Raw genomic sequence first — 19,036 nt, 5'->3', positions numbered from 1 at the left:
CAGAGGTGTTATGAACATAAACAGTACAGAAATGGTTTGAAATTTTGCAAACAAATTCTTTCCAATCCAAAGTTTGCAGAACATGGAGGTGAGTCTTCAGACTTCTACATAAACAAGTACCGGTTCTGAACATGTTAAGTTTTAAAATTGGCTTATATTTATAGTTTGCCTCTTCCTTATGGTTTGGATTGGGTAGCAATATATGTCTACAATTCAGTTTGAATTATGAAATTGAATTTTTAAAAAACTTCAGCCTCATTCCAGTCATGAAAACAAAGCCCAAATGAAAAGACCTTTTGAAAAATGGCCAAAATGATTTTGGCAAGTATACAAAGGTCTGTAATTGAAGGGCAATTATTCTCCTGTGTATCCACATTCATGATATGTTGGAACATTTCTTAGACTTGTAAACCGCTAAGAAAAACTGAAAGTGGTAGTAGATGTGATGGTGACAGAACTGCCTTGAAACAGCATTCGGCACTGAAATACAGAAAGTGGAGTGGGTGATTGCATATGGAGAAGAGACAGGCCCTGAACCCTTCTTCAGTCTTGCCTACATCCCCACAATCACAATCCCTTCTCCCTGGCTGCTATTCTAAATGAACTCATTTCTGTTTTCAAGGCTTGTGGGGTTGGGGAGGGTGACTTTGGGAAGAGGCGGTATGCTAAGGTAGAACACCCCACTTTCTTAGCTTAGGAATATAGGAAGCTGCCTTATACTGAGTCAGAGACCATTGGTCCATTATGCTCAGTATTGTCAACACTGACTGGTAGTGGCTGTCCAGTAGTATGGGCAGGGGTCTCTTCTGGCCCTAACTGAAGATTCCAGGGATTGAACCTGAGGCCTTCTGCATGCAACAGGTCATGGTGTACCACTGTGCTTAAAGCTCTTCTGGCTTAAGATTGCCCCACGCAATCTTTGTGTGTGTTTGAACACACACAAAGCCAGGAGGGAGGCAGAAGAAACAAAAAGAATGCAGAAATTCTCAGTGCCAGCTTTGAATGTTTATTGTAGCGCAACAAGGTTTGGAATAAGTTCGTTCTTCAGGAGTTATCTTAAACTTAATGAATCAGCTTATACAAATGCTGTTGCCTATCTGGCACTACCTGAAGAAGGAGTCCTCTCCCCCACTCCCCATCCCTAATGTCGATTCCATGATACAAATTGACCCTTTGCCCCAAGTTGTTATTAGCTGCAGAGAAGAAAATGGGCACTAACTAATTAAGCACAGCAGGTTTAGGGATGGAGGGAATTGTATTGGGAATCTATGCCGAGGAGCACTAACTTTATTTATTAACTGAATTTACCATCTCATGAAATAAGTTCTCTTGGTGGCTCACAAAACAGATACAACAATTAAAATGTAATATAGAACAATAAAAGCAATTAAAAATTAAAAGCACAATTAAAATACAGATTTAAAAACCTATGGGTGATATCCAGAGTTGCACAAATAGACTCTGATCAGGCATAGGATTTCTCCTTTCTCTATTATCCGCTGTTTTCCCAACATCTGCTCTAGCTAGTCTCCCAACCTTTCAAAGCCGACTTTGGGGTGTATGGTTCTACCTGCGGATGGACACTTTGTTGTTTTCATCCTAAAAAGATTGGACCATAAATAATCTTATCCCATTCTTCTCTTCCACACAAAACATGCCCCATCCCATATCCCACTGCTTTTAATAAAAGAAAGGTATGGCACGACATCCAGTCACAGATCTCTTGCGGAGAGATAAATTGGTCCTGAGATCCTGTACATTTGAAACAATTAAGATCCACTGAAACCTGCCAGTCATAGTACATACAGTTACCCTTCTGGGAATCTACTACAAATAAATGTTCAATCAGTAAGGAATTATTTGTTTGAACCAAAATTAAGGGCATCTTCCAACAGAAAAGGGATTTGCTCTTAAAGATGCAGAAGCACTTCTGTGTAATAGGCATATCCCTGCTTTCAGATTTATAGACATGCTGCTTGGAATTTAAAACAAAATCTACTGATAGAAGTCTCTGCTACCAGTTTTTCTGTTCATAAAACTTCAAAATATGCATCACTATTACTATGGCTTGGCACAGCTGGTAATGATTTTTTTCTTTTTCTTTTTAGAAACCCTGGCTATGAAAGGACTAACGCTAAACTGCCTAGGTAAAAAAGAAGAGGCATATGAATTGGTGCGAAGGGGCCTACGAAATGACTTGAAGAGTCATGTCTGTATCCTTTTCAACGTGCACATTAGATTGACAAACAAAGAAAATGATAAAAAATAAATAGAAAACATTATATATAAACTAGAACATAAATGTAGCCTCTCCCTTCGTATTATGTACCTTCTAAAAGGCATTTCTTGAAACTTTTTGAACAGTTATATTACTGCCTTTGGAGCAACCATCCTAGCTTTTAGTCCGTAATGTACCTTACTGATTCTATTTACAGACCAGATTCAAGTGAGTGCCTGAACAGCAGAGTCTTAGAAATATCTGGGCCACATAATTAACTGTATTTAAGGGCTGACTTCTAATACTCCGAGGAGCCTTACACACTTACACATATTTCATTGTATTATGCTAGTTTGTATTGGTATACTAGTTAAAGGTTTCTCTACCTGAGGGGGGGGGGAGCATTTACAGACTTCTTTCATGGAAATAGTTGAATGAGTTGTTTCTCATTTTCAATTGTTGCAAAATGGATGACCTTAACTGAGGTTTCCAGGTTGGCATGTCTATGGCCTCCTCCAGCGATCAGACAAGAAATATGATGAAGCCATCAAATGTTATAGAAATGCACTGAAATGGGATAAGGACAATCTCCAAATTTTGAGGGACCTTTCTCTGCTACAAATTCAAATGAGGGATCTTGAAGGCTACAGGGTAAGTCAAGAACAAGCCTCAGGAAGGTTTTACAAGCGCAGTAACTCTAAATAGTTCTTAAACTATGAAAAGTATGAGAGAGCAAAACCTTTTTGCCTTGCTTTCTACCATAATAATTTGGTTGTTGTTGTTTAGTTGTGTCTGACTCTTCGTGACCCCATGGACCAGAGCATGTGGTAGGGATTTAGTTGAGTACAAAATGATTTCACATATAGTGCTTTCTTAAGTGCTTAGAATAATGCACATTTCTGCTTGCTGACTTGTAGAAGAACTAGGTTCAGATTATCAAAGACAGATTCATAAAACTGTAGAGTTGGAAGGGATACTGAGGGTCATTCCATGCAATGCAGGAATGTCAGCTACAGCATCCATGACAGATGGCCATCTAACTTCTGCTTAAAAAAAATCCAAAGTAGGGGAGTCTACCATCTCTTGTGGGAGTCTTCCACTGTCAGAAAGTTCTTCCTGATGTTTAGTTGGAATCTCCTTTTTTGTAACTTGAAGCCTAACCTCAGGTCCTGCCCTCCTGAGCAGGAGAAAACAAGCTTGCTCCATCTTCCATGTGGCAGCCCTTGAGATATTTGAAGATGGCTATCACATTCCCCCTCAGTCTTCTCTTACCCAGGCTAAACATATCCAACTTTTTCAATCATCCCTCATAAGGCTTGGTTTCTAGACCCTTGATCATCTTTGTTGCCCTCCTCTGCACACGTACCAGCTTCTCAATATCCTTCTGAAATTGTGTCAGCCAGAACTGGACACAGTACTCCAGCTGTGGTCTGGCCAAGGCAGAATAGAGTAATACTATTACATCTCTTGATCTGGAAGATCAAGATAGTTGCACTGGTTCTGCAGAAAGAATTGTCCACCTTCTCTCTTTATAATGCAATCCTAAAATAGTGATGGCCTTATTTTGTCTGGATTGTTTGATTTCTAAACTGGTTTCTGAGTTACATTTCTGTGTTGTAGTTCAACAGCTGTTCTTCCTAGTGTCTTTCTTCTTAGAAACCTGAGATGGTAGTGAAGTTGTCAAGTATTAGTATTTTGTGCAAGCTGCAATTAACTCATCTCATTGCTGAGTTCCACACGGATTTAGTCATTATTATCCTTAAGTGTGTTGATGCCATAGTTGATAGTGCTCAGGATTTACTACAAAAATATACTAGTTCTATATCAGCACCATTCAGGTTTCTTTAAAAACACAGTCTGGAATAGTCACATTGATCAAACTGTTTTTCAGAGATTCTGTACAACATGTATATGAAGGTTTTTATATGTTGAAACCTTAAATTTTGAACTCTTGTCATTGATTTCTTGATTAATACTGTTGATTTAGTTTTGAATCTAGTAGACTGGAATGTGAAAGCTACCATTTTATTACATTTATGCAGGAAACTAGGTATCAGTTACTTCAACTTAGACCTGCACAGCGAGCATCATGGATTGGCTATGCGATTGCTTATCATCTTCTGGAAGACTATGAAATGGCAGCAAAGATTTTGGAGGAATTTAGGAAGACTCAACAGGTATCATGAAAAAAACAAAACCAAGTTTGTATATAACTAAAATAATCAGAATCGAAATGGAAGAATAAAATATAATATTTTGTGTGTCTAAGGGGCTAAGTAAAAACATTTACTTATCAGACTCTCCCTATGGAGCTGATGGTTGATGTCATCTATCATCCAAAAGTAGAAAACATGCATGGGTTGAGTATTCCCATCCTTCCATAAGTGATCATTTCTTTCAGAACTACCAATGTCAACCATGTGTTTGGCTGGTACATGTGCTATCTTGATTCAGCAAAGGGCAATGTTTGGGAGATTGAAGAGCCACATACAGGTGGCATTACCAGTTCAAAATCTCCCTCTTTTTTCTATACATACATGGGTCACATCTGACAGTCCAGATGGTCAGCCCTTTTCTCTCATACAGGTCACCCTGATCAGTTTATGTGGGGTTTTGGTTGCAATGTTAACATTAAAAGGATGAATACTGAAGTGTTTTCTTACCTATGCAGACATCTCCTGATAAAGTAGACTACGAGTATAGTGAGCTACTCTTGTATCAAAATCAAGTCCTCCGGGAAGCAGGACTATATAAGGAAGCTTTGGACCATCTTAGTACCTATGAAAAGCAAATCTGTGACAAATTAGCAGTTGAAGAAACTAAAGGTAAATGAGCCAATAGGATTCTTTTGTTCCTAAGCCTGTTCTCAACGAGAAATATTAAATGAATAAGAAATAAGTTGCCTTACAATTACTACATAATTGGTAAGTTCAAAGTGTACTATATATTAATTTGGTAGTGCTATATATTTTTCTACATGTTAAATTAATAACAGAGTTGATTCTTTTAAAGGCTGTCAACAATCTGGTAAGTGGGTGTGACTTTGTATTGTAACCAGGAAGCAAGAAAAGTTGGAGGCAAGCTGGCCTTAAGTCTTGAACTTAATTGAATATATTATACAGTGGTACCTTGGGTTAAGTAGTGGGAGGGACAGGGGTGAAGAGAGAACAGAAATGCTTGCACTGCTGGAATGATTTGCTAACTCTATGTTGACTATCTTCCGTAGAATTCTTGATGAAAGAGCTGAGTCTCAACAACAAAGGGCAGATGTTCTCATACAAGTGCACTTCTCACAGATAACATACACAAACAATAGCTATATTTTGCAGCAGAGGCCATCCTGCAGATAACCATCTTATCAGGAGGTCCATTCCACATGCTACAGGCATTGAGACTTTCAGTGTGGCAGTGCCTGCTCTTTGGAACTCTCCTATTTGCATATCAGACAGGCGTCTTATCTGTTTATTTTTTGGTGCCTGCTAAAGACATTGCTCTTTCAACAAGCTTTCTAAAATCTTTATCCCAGCTGGTACCTGTCCTGAATGTGAATTGATTTTCCATATGTGGTGGTGATTTAAACTTTCTATATTTTTTAATGTTTTGCTGTTAACTGGTTTTATATATGTAATGTGTCGTTTTATTGTAATTTGCTTTGAGATGCCCCAATGGAAATGATTCATAAATGAAATTTAATAATAATTGGCTTAAACCTTAGCAGGACTATATTATATATTGTTGCTGTTACTTTCATCTCCTCCAGTCCTCAAAAGTACAGAATTCAGCATCTTCATATTCCTTGGTTGTATTTTTATTTCTTTTTAAAGCGTATTTCAGGCCTTTCTTGCTTTGAATAAAAATTTGGAACATATTGGTAGTCTGTGTGCCCTTCACACAAAAGTATATTAGGTTACATTGGTGCAAAATATGATAGCAAATCTTGGGGGCATGCAGGGGGTGAGGGGGAAAAGGTCTGTTCTGTTTGGACACTCAGAAGTCTGTTAGATATTACCCAGCAACTTTGTGAAGACTCTCTTTTTTTGTTAGTGACAACTGTTGTATCTTAACGCATATGATCTGTAGTAGCTTCAGACAAGTAAATCCCTTGCCTGTGGCAGTATATAGGCTTTGCTTGATAGAAAAGGGCCCTACACAAGTAGGAAATGTAGCTCGTTGAAGGTTAGCTCCATGATACTTAGAAAAACATTGTTTCATTGGCACAATATATATAAATATGTATATATTAAATACCCTCTCACGATTGATTTATAACTCTGCATTTTTAACAGGCGAACTTCTGTTACAACTCTGCAGGCTGGAAGAAGCCACTGAGATATATAGAGGATTGCAAGAAAGAAATCCTGAAAACTGGGCTTATTACAAAGGTTTAGAAAAGGCACTCAAACCAGGTAACAATATAGCTTGCACCAAGTTAGGTGCGAACCTGTAAATAACAAAGCCCTTATTTGATTTTTATATGTGATAGGAGCATATATTTTGTCATAATCCTCAGTTACTTTTCACAGCAAGCTGAATTGCGGTGAATTTACTTTCCTTTTTGAAGAAAACTTGTGTATGATGGCTGAGAAGTGCTCTATGTGTAAGCGTACACACAAATTAGTGATGGGAGACGAATTCATTTTATGTAGGCTATGCTTCAAGAATTGCAGTGTATTTTGAATTTCAGTAAAAGTGAGTTAATGTACATTTCTTTCTTTATCCATTTATGTCTCACTTTTCTAAGAAGTTCATAGTAGTATAAAACTGAGGTCAACACAACTTTTTCAACATTGCATATTTGAGTTCTTCAGGTGTGATCAGGTTGGTTCTTGTGTACGTTGATGATGAGGGGAGCACTTGGAACAATTCAGTCTATGCACAATGTGATGATTGTATTCATAGAATTGTAGAGTTGGAAGGGACTATGAGGGTCATCCAGTCCAACCCCCTGCAATGCAGGAATCTCTTGCCCAGCGTGGGGCTAGAACCCATGACCTTGAGATTAAGAGTCTCATGTTTTACCAACTGTGCTATCCCAGACTCAAAATCCACCACTGCTTTTTAAGCTCATAGATTTGTCATTCTTTGGAAGGGGGTATTCATATGCTAGTGTGTTATGAATTTAAGATCTTTTTCTAAAATTTGCAGTAGCGGAGATAGTGGAGGGCAGAGTTACTGGAGCGGATGGTGAACAAGACAGTTCTGCACTTGCTCTCCATCTTGCCCACCCTCCAATCTTGGTAATCAGGAAGGTTTACCTGCTTTACCCTCAAGCATTCCATTGCTGAATGCCAAGTCAGTCAAGACGAGGAGTCAGTTGTTACTGGCCCCCTTGTGCAAGAATAGATCAATCACGCTTGTGCCAATGAAACCTGGTTGGATGAAGTGGGGTGTAAGTTACTTTTCCCAGATATATTCTCTAGGTTTCAAGACACCAGTGTACACTTGAGGGACAGCAAGGTTGTTTGATCCTTAATGATTTGCTCCCCTGCTCAGGTACCCTATTGAGCAGGTAGCCAGGATAAAGTTTCTGCAGCTGGTGTTGGGAACTCGAAACATGGCCACTACCAAAAACACTTCCTGCTTCAGCTCTGAGTGTAGTATAAAGGACCCCAAGGCTGATTATTTTCAGAGACTTTAGCATTCACACTGAAGATACATCATTAGGAGGTAGCTCAGGATTTGATGGCCTCCATGACAATTTTGGGCCTCTTTCAATTGTATTTGGACCAGCACACATGGCAAGACACATAGTGGACTGGTTTTCTTCATTGGACTGGGAAAAGGTGATCTGTGGGGTAAGGCTTTTGTCTGGATCCCTGCCCATCCTGGCTGTTGAACTCTGTCAGAATGGACCTGTCCATGTGGGCCTTGGAGGTTGTGAATGCCTCCTTGAGGGATGCAGTTGTCTCTACTGCCCTTAAAGCGGGACTTGTTGAGAAGCCTAATTTAGATCTTTTGGCCTGAGAGATTATTGTATTCTTTGGCAAGGCGGCAGAGCAAGTGGTGATGGAATAACTCCAGTCAGTGTTGGAAGATCCTATTCAGATCATTTCCAGTCAAACTTCAGGCCTGGTTTTGGAACAGAAGCAGCCTTTTCCCATTGCAAATGTAGGGAGCAAGTGTGATCCTGTCAGTTCTTTTGGAACTCCTAAGCACCTTTCAATACCATGGGGGGGGGGGTCCATGCCTGCGGATGAACGATGTTTGTGTCAAGGGACGTTATTCCTCAGAATAAGGTTGCACTGTTAATGTACTGTTGATGTACCATTTGTGTCAGAGGAATAACTTGAAGGCAGCACAATCCACAATCCCTCCATGATGGCATGCAAGCCAAAAATTATTTTGGTTTCTTCTTTTCAGTATGCCATCTGTCACTTGTACAATATGTAGTAATGGCTGCCAACTTGGACTGCTTTGAAGGGGGGTTAAGACAAATTCATGTGAGAATGTTCCCCTCCCCCCCAATACTCTCATGCAGTGTAGGAACCTGTTTTTTAAATATTGCAAGAGTGGTTTACAATTCAGCATGTGAAACCTGTGTAAAGGGGGAAAAATGCTACTACTCAAACACCAGGCGTATGAAAAGGGACACTCTGGATTTTGTCCATGGAAGTTACCCAAGTGAATGTAGTTTCAGTTACGTTTGGAATCATGAAAATTATTGGCCACCTTAAATCCCAAATGACATGTTTTTGTTCTTTTAGCCAACATGTTAGAACGGTTCAAGATCTACGAAGAAGCCTGGACTAAGTACCCAAGGGGACTAGTTCCAAGAAGACTACCATTGAACTTTTTGTCCGGTGAGTTGCATTTTGGCAATTAGGAGAATGAGTTACAAGATTAGAGTGCTTCCTTTTCTTGCTGCATCACCTTGTTATTAGCCACCTAGAAATTGCATCAAATTTTTGCTTTCTTTTAGCCAGCTTTAAACATTAGAAAGCATAGTTCCTAATTCCTGGTTACTTGAGCCAGAGCCTGAGCCAGCACTGCCATAAGTCATGGTGATTTGATTATTTAATTTCTCTACCACTTAATATATTAAAAATATCTCTAAGCGGTGTACAAAAAAATGAAGCAACAACATATAACCCAAACAAAATATTGCAAAAATACACGGTTACAAAATGTTTACATATAAAAATGTTACATTAATACAGAGTTACCAATGTATAGAAATCAATGCCAGCTCATTTTCCTTCTTACACACCGTCCTTCTCGGCCTCTGGGTTCTCACCCAGGGTCTAGCATGATGGGAGTTGTAGTCCAAAACTTCTGGAGCATACCAGGTTGGAGAAGACTGATCTGTTGTTAGAGTCACAGGTGCTTCAATTGGGGCATTGTTGAAGTGATTGGCAGAGTTGTGTTCCGGTTCTCCACCCCATAAAAACGTAGAGGCAAAGAGGGAAGTCCATGCACTGCAGGAGATATTAAACTTCACCCTAATTTAGCCTAAGAAAGAGAGTGATTAATGTAGCACTTCATTTGACTTAAACTTTTTTTATTTGCCAGCATACAAAGTAACATTTGTGACATTTTTCTTGTAGGTGAAAAATTTACGGAATGTTTGGATAAATTTCTGAGGATGAATTTCAGCAAAGGCTGCCCACCGGTCTTCAATACTTTGAGATCACTATACAAAGATAAAGAAAAGGTCATTATAACATCTGTGTGCTTTGCTTTTTAATGTTCTTTTAGAAAAGTCCATCAGACACTAAGTGTGTATCATTATGTTTTCTTATGCTGAACAGGCCTATCTGGAACCTTAAAAACTTCTGTAGAGATTCACAATAATGTCCTTTATGAATGTTAATTTTCATAGAACCAGGTTAAGGATGTAAATTTGTTGGGGATGGAAAAACTGGGTGAAGCAAGAACAGATACAACAATTTCGTTCCAGGATCCCTACAATATTCATGGGCTAAAATCTCTTTCCTGCCAGTGTGTTTGCAGCTTCCCCAGAGGTCCCTGAATGCATTCCCAGTCTGGGATGTAATCAGGCAGTATATGTGTGCATCTGAAATATGAGTCCTTGTGAACTGACTGAGCCCCTATGTATAGGGAAGTAGAATATGAGCTATAAAACAGACCTCTTACATGCTGAAACTTAAATGATGATTATGATGGGCTAGTTTCGCAAAGCTATATGTGTTTTGTAGGTCTAGGTAATTTATTCTTGGGTTACAAGTTAGGCTTCTGTTGAGGGTCTGTGGTAAACTATTGATTAATGTCATACCTTGAAAAGTGCAGTGTAATGTTATATAAAGTAACTGCTGTTAACCTATTGGCTGCAATTAAACCATGAAGTATTTTCTAGAATTAGGTTCAGGATCTGGAAGCTCCTTTGTCAAATATGGGGCCCTAGTTGTTAGCCTAGTGGCAATAGAATGATTTAGAAGAATCTAGTCCACTTTGTGGGATGTTTGGCTGCAACCTAGCCCATCCATCACTTCTTGAGTAGGAAGTAAAGCAACCCTCCTGTAAAAGTAGTTACTGACCAGACTCTTATGTGGACAGAACACTTCATTCTTCCAGTTCTGATTTATACTTCTACAGTCATACCTCGGGTTGAAGTAGCTTCGAGATAAGTATTTTCGGGTTGCTCGCTGCGGCGACCTGGAAGTAACGGAGCGCGTTACTTCCGGGTTTCACCGCTCGTGCATGCGCAGATCGTCAAAATGACGTCACGCGCATGCACAGAAGCGGCGGCACGTGCGGACATGGGTTGCGTTCGCTTCTGGAACGGGGCTGCGGAACGGATCCCGTTCGCATCCAGAGGTACCACTGTATTTATGAAGTAGGACTTCATGGAGATGGGTTTGATTCTGAATTTGCAGTCTGCTGAATTAAACTACTAATAGGTACTTTATTTATTTGTTGTCTTGTGTCTATAGGTGGCAATCATAGAAGAGCTAGTGGTAGGTTATGAAACCTCTCTGAAAAGTTGCAGATTATTTAACCCAAATGGTGAGTGCCACATGTTATATTATTATTCTGTAGCTAGGAATATGCTCCTCAAGAAAACGGTTGGGGTGGAGAATAGGCATCAAACAATCCATGTAGACTGGTTTTCACCTGTACCTCCCATACCTGTTCCTGCCCATAGTTTCCTTTATCACAGGCTTATCTAGTCTTAGGATCAATTGAACTCAGGGTGTGCCATAGCCGACAGCCTTGCATCATACGGGTAGAGCCATATTTGGGCAGCCAAGCTCATTCTGCTCCATGCTTAGACGGCAGTGGCTTAAATGAAGGGTTGTATCACTCACATATACTCACATTCAGCACCCTTTCTCCATGCTGCCGTGATGCAGCTGAGCCGTGGAGCTGCACCTGGTGACTTGGGCCTGCCCTTCATTCCTTTGTTAGAGCTGCAGCTTCAGCACAGAGTCCTCAGCCCAGCTCACATTAAGATGTGAAGTGTACTTTGTAGAATACCTGGGTACTTTGTAGAACACCTCTAGTTAAGTTATATAACCTGATATGCGATACTCTTAAAGGTAAAAATAGGAGCATGAGCACGAAATGGAACAGTTTAAACCATCTGTGTCTTAATAAGCTTCACAGACCAGTCCACCCCCTTTCTATATAATAGCTTCTCAGCAGTCAGTAGCAAATAGCATGCCATTGGGTTTTTCCTTGTGCAGCTTACTATAAAATGGAAAGGAAAAAAAAACCCTGTGAAATTTCCTCCAAATAGATGACGGTAAAGAAGAACCTCCAACGACTTTACTCTGGGTCCAGTACTACTTGGCACAACACTATGACAAAATTGGGCAGCCATCCATAGCTCTGGAATATATAAATGCTGCAATAGAAAGCACACCCACCTTGATAGAACTCTTCCTTGTGAAAGCTAAAATCTATAAGGTAACTCTTTTTATTATTGCAGCAGGCTTTTGCCACGTAGCACTACCCTTCTTGATTCTTTTTCATCCTTGTATTTGGAGAATGAACAGATGATTTGGCTGTCGGTCAGGGCTCATAAGAGCATAAAGAACCCTGCTGGATCAGTCCCAAAGCCTCTCTAGTCCAGCTTTTTTTTGGTTTCCCAACCTGATGCCTCTGGGAAGCCCACAAGCTGGACAATTGGGCAAAATTCCTCTCCTGTTTCTGTTTCTCAGCACTTGAAAATCAGGGGCATGTTACCTCTGCTCCTGGAGGTAGTATATAATCATCATAGCAGTGTCTGGCACAGAACTTCAGTATCAGGATATCTGGGTTGTTGTTTTTTTCCCTTTTTTAAAAATCCAGTCTCTGCTACCATCCGTACAGCTGCTGCTAGCACCAGTTGTTCTACTCATCATGGTTGTAGAGAAGAACTTGGAAATGTGCCTGACAGGGATTGCAAGTCAGAAGAGAACTTGGCTGCTCTTTGTTATAGACTGGGACTTCAGTGTATCATACAGCATGCTATCTTTCTATTACTCTTTTGCTCTATTGGCCAATGATACCCAGTCTCCTGGTACTTAAGCCATGCATTCAGATACCAATTTTAGAGGATCTGGATGCATTTCTCAAAAAAAAAGGGGGGGGGGAGAAGGATAACTGGTTATTAAATAAGAAAGGATAGCTTAGATGATCTAGACCAGGGTTTCCCAAACTTGGGTCTCCAGTTGTTGTTGGACTACAGTTCCCATCATCCCTGACCACTGGTCCTGCTAGCTAGGGATGGTGGGAGTTGTAGTCCAAAAATAGCTGGAGACCAAAGTTTGGGAAGCCCTGATCTCAACCAAGGGTAGCCTGTGTGGTGCCCTCCAGATGTTTTAGAATACAACTGCTGCCGCCTTCAGCCAGCATGGCTGGTTGTGCATGATAATGGTTGAAGTCCAGAGCATCTGGAGGACGCCATGTTGGCTAACCCTGCACAGTTACTTGGAAATAAACTCCCTTGAGCATTGTGACCTTTGTTTCAGAGTAAACGTAATTGTATTGTTAGGGTTGGGATTTGTTTTCGGCCTGTTGAGAATGAGAAGCAGTACTGAGTATGTTACTTGCCCCTTTCATACTTTTATCTTTGCACTGAATTGAACCTGGCAAACTAGAGTTTACTGCATTATCCAGCTTACTTTTGTCTTGTCTTCTCAAGCATGCTGGAAACATAAAAGAAGCTGCAAGATGGATGGATGAGGCTCAAGCTCTGGACACAGCGGACAGGTTTATTAACTCCAAATGTGCAAAGTACATGTTGAAAGCCAACTTGATAAAAGAAGCAGAAGAAATGTGTTCCAAATTTACAAGGGTTTGTTTGACTTACTCTACTTTTTAGCTTACTGTGCTCTTCGTAGGCCATTGCTTTGAACAGTCCTGCATATTCAGTTATTAAAAAGAGTTTTAGGGGTTACGTGGATGCCAAAGCATAGGATAAAAGTATGTAAGTAAATCAGTGCCTGAATTGGGGGTAACTAGCCCGCTCCAGGTGGTTTAGACTGCAACTCCCGTCAGCCCAAGCTCTCATGGCCAACAGTCAAGGCTGATGGGAGCTGTAGTTCACAGCATCCCGAGGTCACCACAGTTGACTACTCCTGGTCTGAAGGAAGCTGTTATTGTCATTAAAGTAAAGCATTACAGTTTCTAGATGAGGTTTTCCCTTTTATGCACGTTGGCTTTCCTACCTGTCCCCCAGTCACAGCAACAAAGCAGTCAGCGTGTATTAGAATGCCCCTTTTGACTTTTTTGCACATTCAAATTTTTGAAACTCGCATTTGGACACAGTATTGATGTGTTGTTTCTTGTCTGTTGCACTTGTCTGCAATGTTGGCCGTACTACGTAGGCATGTTTTTCTTGCTGTAAGAAAAACTTAAAAGTTTTTTAGAAATAACTTTCAGAGTCAAAATATTGCATCTCCTTCTTAATTAACTGTATATGTATAAGCTGAATATTTGTAGCAGCTATCTTGTATTTATTTATTTTTTCTAATTTTTCCTTTCTAGGAAGGGACTTCAGCAGTGGAAAACTTGAATGAAATGCAGTGCATGTGGTTCCAGACAGAATGTGCCCAAGCTTATAAAGCAATGAATAAATTTGGAGAAGCACTTAAAAAATGCCATGAAATTGAGAGAGTATGTACCTGATGACCAATTTAATATTTCTTAGTGGTCCGTTCTCAGGAATCAAGTCTGACGAATCTCTTAAGTGTATTGTTCTGAACCTCAAGAGTATCTAAACATGGGCTGTGCTTTATCTCTCATTATACTGCTTAAGGCCATAATTTATAATGTGTTCAATTCCGACATAACACCAAAACATAGTTTGATGATGGAGAATAATCTGTGGGGCCGTACGTTCCATTTCCCTATTCCCCTGTCACATTCAGGTTTCCTTCCCCATTTTTTTGGTTTCGCTAACCCTAGCTTACCATGGCATTTGAATTAGCAAAGTACGGTTACCACAGTTTGCAGACCCACTTCAAACCTTGTTTGGAATCAAAGACATCATTTAGATAGCATGGAAAACTACAGAAAAGAAGAGGAGAGCATGTGAGCCTATAGAGAATGTTCCTCATTTGCCAAACTGTTACTCGGAATTGCCTCTGATTTGACACTAGTTTTTGAAATATGTTCCAATGTAAGACTGCTGTATGCAGTGCTTGCATAATGCCATATCTAATTTGGCCTTCAGAGTTGCAAAGGTTCAATCCTGGCTTGCTACGAGAGCCTTTTGAACTAGAGATACCAAAGACTGAATCATGACTTTCTGTCTGGTTGTTGTGCATGATTTATCACTGAATTATGGCCTCTTTATGCTAAATTTTGGGTTCTGCTTGATTGTGTTATCAGTGCTTCTGTTTATGGTTCTGAAGTTTAGTTTTGGAACTTTTCTCTTTGTACTTCCCATGCTTACTAAATAACATGATATTTTGTTAGCATTTTGTAGAAATCACAGATGACCAATTTGACTTCCACACATACTGTATGAGGAAAATCACGCTTCGATCATATGTGGACTTGTTGAAGCTAGAAGATGTACTTCGACAGCACCCATTTTATTTTAAGGCAGCAAGAATTGCCATAGAAATATACTTGAAGCTTCATGATAACCCTCTGACAGATGAGAACAAAGAGCATGAGGCTGACACAGGTAGAAGCTGCTTCTAGTATTTTATGGCTCATTTCTCACGCAATGTTAAACCACACTTTAAAATAAACTATGGTTTAACACACTCAAGCTCTGTGCTCCTTCCCTGCTCCTCACTGTGCCATGTCGGAAAGGAAACAAGCCAGAATCTGGCCGGTCATAATGCTTGTGGTTTGTTTGGAGGAACAAAGATTGGCCTTTGCTCATGGTTTGTTGGAGAGAAACAAACCATGAGACCAAGTCTGCACATTGCAAAGCGGTCTTGTTTCCCAGCTTGTTTCCTTCACAGAGCAGCATAGCCAGGAGCAAATGAGGAGTAAAGGGCTTTTGCAAGTTGAACCATAGTTTATTCTAAACTATGCTTTTTGTATATACTGAGCCATATTGTCCTTTTGTGTCATTTCCATTGCCATGAGACACAAAATTGGTGGGGGGAGTTGTGATGCTGTAAAAGGTGAATGCTGTGCTATGCTTGCTTGTTTTTTGTATTTTTTTTAATAAAATAAACCAGGTCCAAAATTTAAATATATAGTTTACAGTTTAAGGAGTTGCAGTGTTATATATTGGCCATCCAATAACTTTTTAAAAACATCCTAACTATACATTCACATGGACCTCATATTCTGAAAATGTACAAATTAAGGGTTCTGCTTATTTTCTTGATCTTCTGGGATAAGTTACAAAATGTATATTGTAGCAATCCAAGTAGTTATGGGTGAGGCTGCATTATAGATAAGCCACTATGCCTTTTCTAACGGAAGTCATCCAGGTTTGGTCCATGATTTGGAATTTGAGAAGACTTGTTTAGGAAATGGTATTAATAACCTGAGCTGCAAGAATCTAGGGTTTGTTATTTTTAAGGAATCGTTCTATTCATAATCAACAAAGTATTTTTTCTGTATAGCAAATATGTCAGATAAGGAGCTAAAGAAGCTACGTAATAAGCAGAGGAGGGCTCAGAAAAAGGCTCAGTTGGAGGAGGAGAAAAAGAACGCTGAAAAAGAGAAGCAGCAACGAAACCAGAAAAAGAAGAAAGATGACGACGATGAAGAAATTGGAGGACCAAAGGAAGAGCTTATTCCTGAAAAACTAGCAAAGGTATTGAAACTTGGGAATGTAAATTGTGTTTGAGCAACCATTTACACAGAACTATTTAAAGAGACTCCCACGCAAAAGCATATCACTCTAAAAGTGACTCTTGCATGCTGACTCAATCACAAGTAGCAGCTTCTGTCAGGGCATTTTCACAGTTGTTGTTCTGTTGCACTGAAGAATGAAACCAGAAACAACGGAATCATTTGTGCTTCTTCAAGGGCTTTGAATTTGAACCGCTTCTTGGGGCAGGTGAGACTCGCTTTGACAAAACCCAAATCACTTTATTCAGCCCCTTCAACTGCGTTAGGAAGTTCCCAAAGGGAACTGATGTTGGGCTGTGCATGGTGTGCTCCAAGCAGCGGGACTTCAAAGCTCCTTTCAAAGGGTATTGCAGGCAGCAGCTGTCAGCTGATTGGTGTTGTCTGTAAACTCCTTTTTGGCTCAGCTTCGACTTTACCTGCCTCATATATAGCATCATGTAAGTGGGCATGCCTCTGTGAAGATGAGTTTGAGGGCCAAATGTTGTGCTTTATCAGCATTTGAATTGGGTCCATATAAGGACACATACACCTGTTTTATCTGGGATGTATGAATGAAGGCCTTATATATTGCAAGGAACTCAGTATAGAGATAATGCACATTTGCTCCACCTGTGTAGCCCAGACCTTAGTGACAGGGATATCTAGTACCAGGAGGCCAGATTTTGCTTAAAACCACAAGATTTGTATGCAATGCTTTACTTTTGCCTGTAGAAATGAATAGCAGCCACTTATAGGGGATATGGACTGTATTTGTGGCCAGGAGTAAATCTGCTCCTTGCCTCTACTGACATTGGGCACTAAGAATGAAAGAGTTCTAGTTTCTTCATTGGTGTTTGTCAGGAAAAGCAGTGTTTCTGTCTGACAAGTGTTTTTCTGAAAAGTCCTCTTGCAACTTTTTCTGTTTTGTCACCAAAAAAAATGCATGTTTAGGTTGAAGCTCCTTTGGAGGAAGCTATTAAGTTTTTAACTCCGTTGAAGAACTTGGTGAAGAACAAAATAGAAACCCATCTTTTTGCCTTTGAAATTTACTTCAGGAAAGGTAAGTGGAAGGTAGAATGAAGTGGAAATACACCAGTGTACAAAAGCAAGACTCATACAGATGTTAGAAGGATCAGGAATCTTCCTGTTTTCTTCCATTCCAGACTGGGCCTTAGGATGGAGTGTTCAGACACCTTCCCCACTTGGGTATCAGTTGTATTGAGTTGCTATTATTTTCTTAGGAGTTCTTTTTATAAACAAAGAATCCTCTTGTAAGTAAGTTGAGAACCCTGCACAAAAGGAAACACGTGTTTCAGAAGATTACAAATTTTTTCTCTTGCAGAATTGTTTTATGCATTGTTTGTGATTGCCAAGACTTGAGGACTCCGTGGTCTATATCAACAAATATTGATTGTCAGAACTGACAGTCTGGAAGAAATGTTGACGTCCGGTATTTAGATTACATTTTTAAAAAATCTAACTCTCTCACTGCTTGGCATTTGGTATGCAAGCTAAAAGGCATTGCTGCCTCTTGCAGTATGTCAGGTTTATGAGAATAAAATAGTAATCTTTATAAAACCAATAACTTTCCAGTATTAGCCATATAAATAAAAAAAAGAATTTCCTAAATATACCGTAGCATAGTTAAAATATTTCACGAAGCTAAGTCTTGATCCAAAGGCCCTGTACACATGGGGACGCCCAGCCAGATGGGCAGGGTATAAACAATAATTAATAATAATAATAATAGAACATTTCCCCCCCTACATAGCTTTCCAGTCCAGCAGCTTCTCACAGTCGCTAAACAAATGCCTTCGGGAAGCCTCCAAGCAGGATCTAAGTGCAACAGCACTATCTGCATTATCAGACACTGCTTATAATGGTCTCCCAACTTCTAGGAGAAACCTTTAGAAGGCAGGAGTGCTGTGCTAGAAAATCTTCAGCTCACTAGCAGAAATGTTTTCCACTTGCACAAGAGGCTCTTTAGGTCCAAGCCAGCTTATTTCGTTTCGTAGTTCCCAGAACTCACTGCATTTAAGTTGAATAAAACTTGTTATATTGGTATATAGGTTGCATGACCATGGCATACCCCTCTGCTGAAAATGTAGAACATATAAACATAATGACCTTCATCTCATTTATTCTAATCATTATAATTTCAAATGTAATTCTCTTGATCATAACATCTAAAGTATAATGAGGCTTTCTGTTGTATTTTTTTTGCTGAGTCTAATTCCCTAGTACATTAGAACATCTTGTAATGTGGTGCCAATTTATTTTGTCTCCTGCAGAAAAATTCCTCCTTATGCTGCAGTCTGTGAAGAGAGCATTTGCTATTGACCCTAGTCATCCATGGCTCCATGAGTGTATGATTCACCTCTTCAGCAGTGGTATGAACCTAGCAATCATAATTCCAGACGCTGTTATAGTCAGTCATACCTTATACCTGATAAGGACTATGAGCAGTTTACTCAAATACAAACAGCAAAATTCATTATATTTTCTTATTTGTTTTGATACTTCTTTAAAAGGAGTGCATGGATCTGTCCAGTTTCTTTCTCTCCTCCCTCAGTTTAATCTTTCAGTTACTGCATAATACTTGCAAGTTTAAAATGCCTGGTTCAGTAT

At 39.7% G+C, this 19,036-nt stretch overlaps 1 protein-coding gene across 1 annotated transcript in view; it reads left to right on the top strand.

Moving 5' to 3' along the window:
- Positions 1-19,036, top strand: part of NAA15 (N-alpha-acetyltransferase 15, NatA auxiliary subunit) — a 32,440-nt gene that overhangs the window by 8,431 nt on the left and 4,973 nt on the right. The window contains exons 2-17 of the mRNA XM_081021933.1: positions 4-88; positions 2,109-2,213; positions 2,712-2,869; positions 4,261-4,395; positions 4,890-5,043; positions 6,505-6,624; positions 8,923-9,018; positions 9,763-9,869; positions 11,110-11,182; positions 11,916-12,085; positions 13,305-13,457; positions 14,150-14,278; positions 15,083-15,296; positions 16,198-16,391; positions 17,360-17,468; positions 18,700-18,798. Of these exons, the coding sequence (XP_080878059.1) occupies positions 4-88; positions 2,109-2,213; positions 2,712-2,869; positions 4,261-4,395; positions 4,890-5,043; positions 6,505-6,624; positions 8,923-9,018; positions 9,763-9,869; positions 11,110-11,182; positions 11,916-12,085; positions 13,305-13,457; positions 14,150-14,278; positions 15,083-15,296; positions 16,198-16,391; positions 17,360-17,468; positions 18,700-18,798 (2,101 nt within the window). The remainder of the gene's footprint in view (positions 1-3; positions 89-2,108; positions 2,214-2,711; positions 2,870-4,260; positions 4,396-4,889; positions 5,044-6,504; positions 6,625-8,922; positions 9,019-9,762; positions 9,870-11,109; positions 11,183-11,915; positions 12,086-13,304; positions 13,458-14,149; positions 14,279-15,082; positions 15,297-16,197; positions 16,392-17,359; positions 17,469-18,699; positions 18,799-19,036) is intronic.

Source organism: Podarcis pityusensis, assembly GCF_964106645.2.
Source record: "Podarcis pityusensis genome assembly, chromosome: 9".
Lineage (NCBI taxonomy): Eukaryota > Metazoa > Chordata > Lepidosauria > Squamata > Lacertidae > Podarcis > Podarcis pityusensis.
The sequence above is the reverse complement of the archived record's forward strand: the minus strand, read 5'-3'. Positions and strand labels throughout refer to the sequence as shown.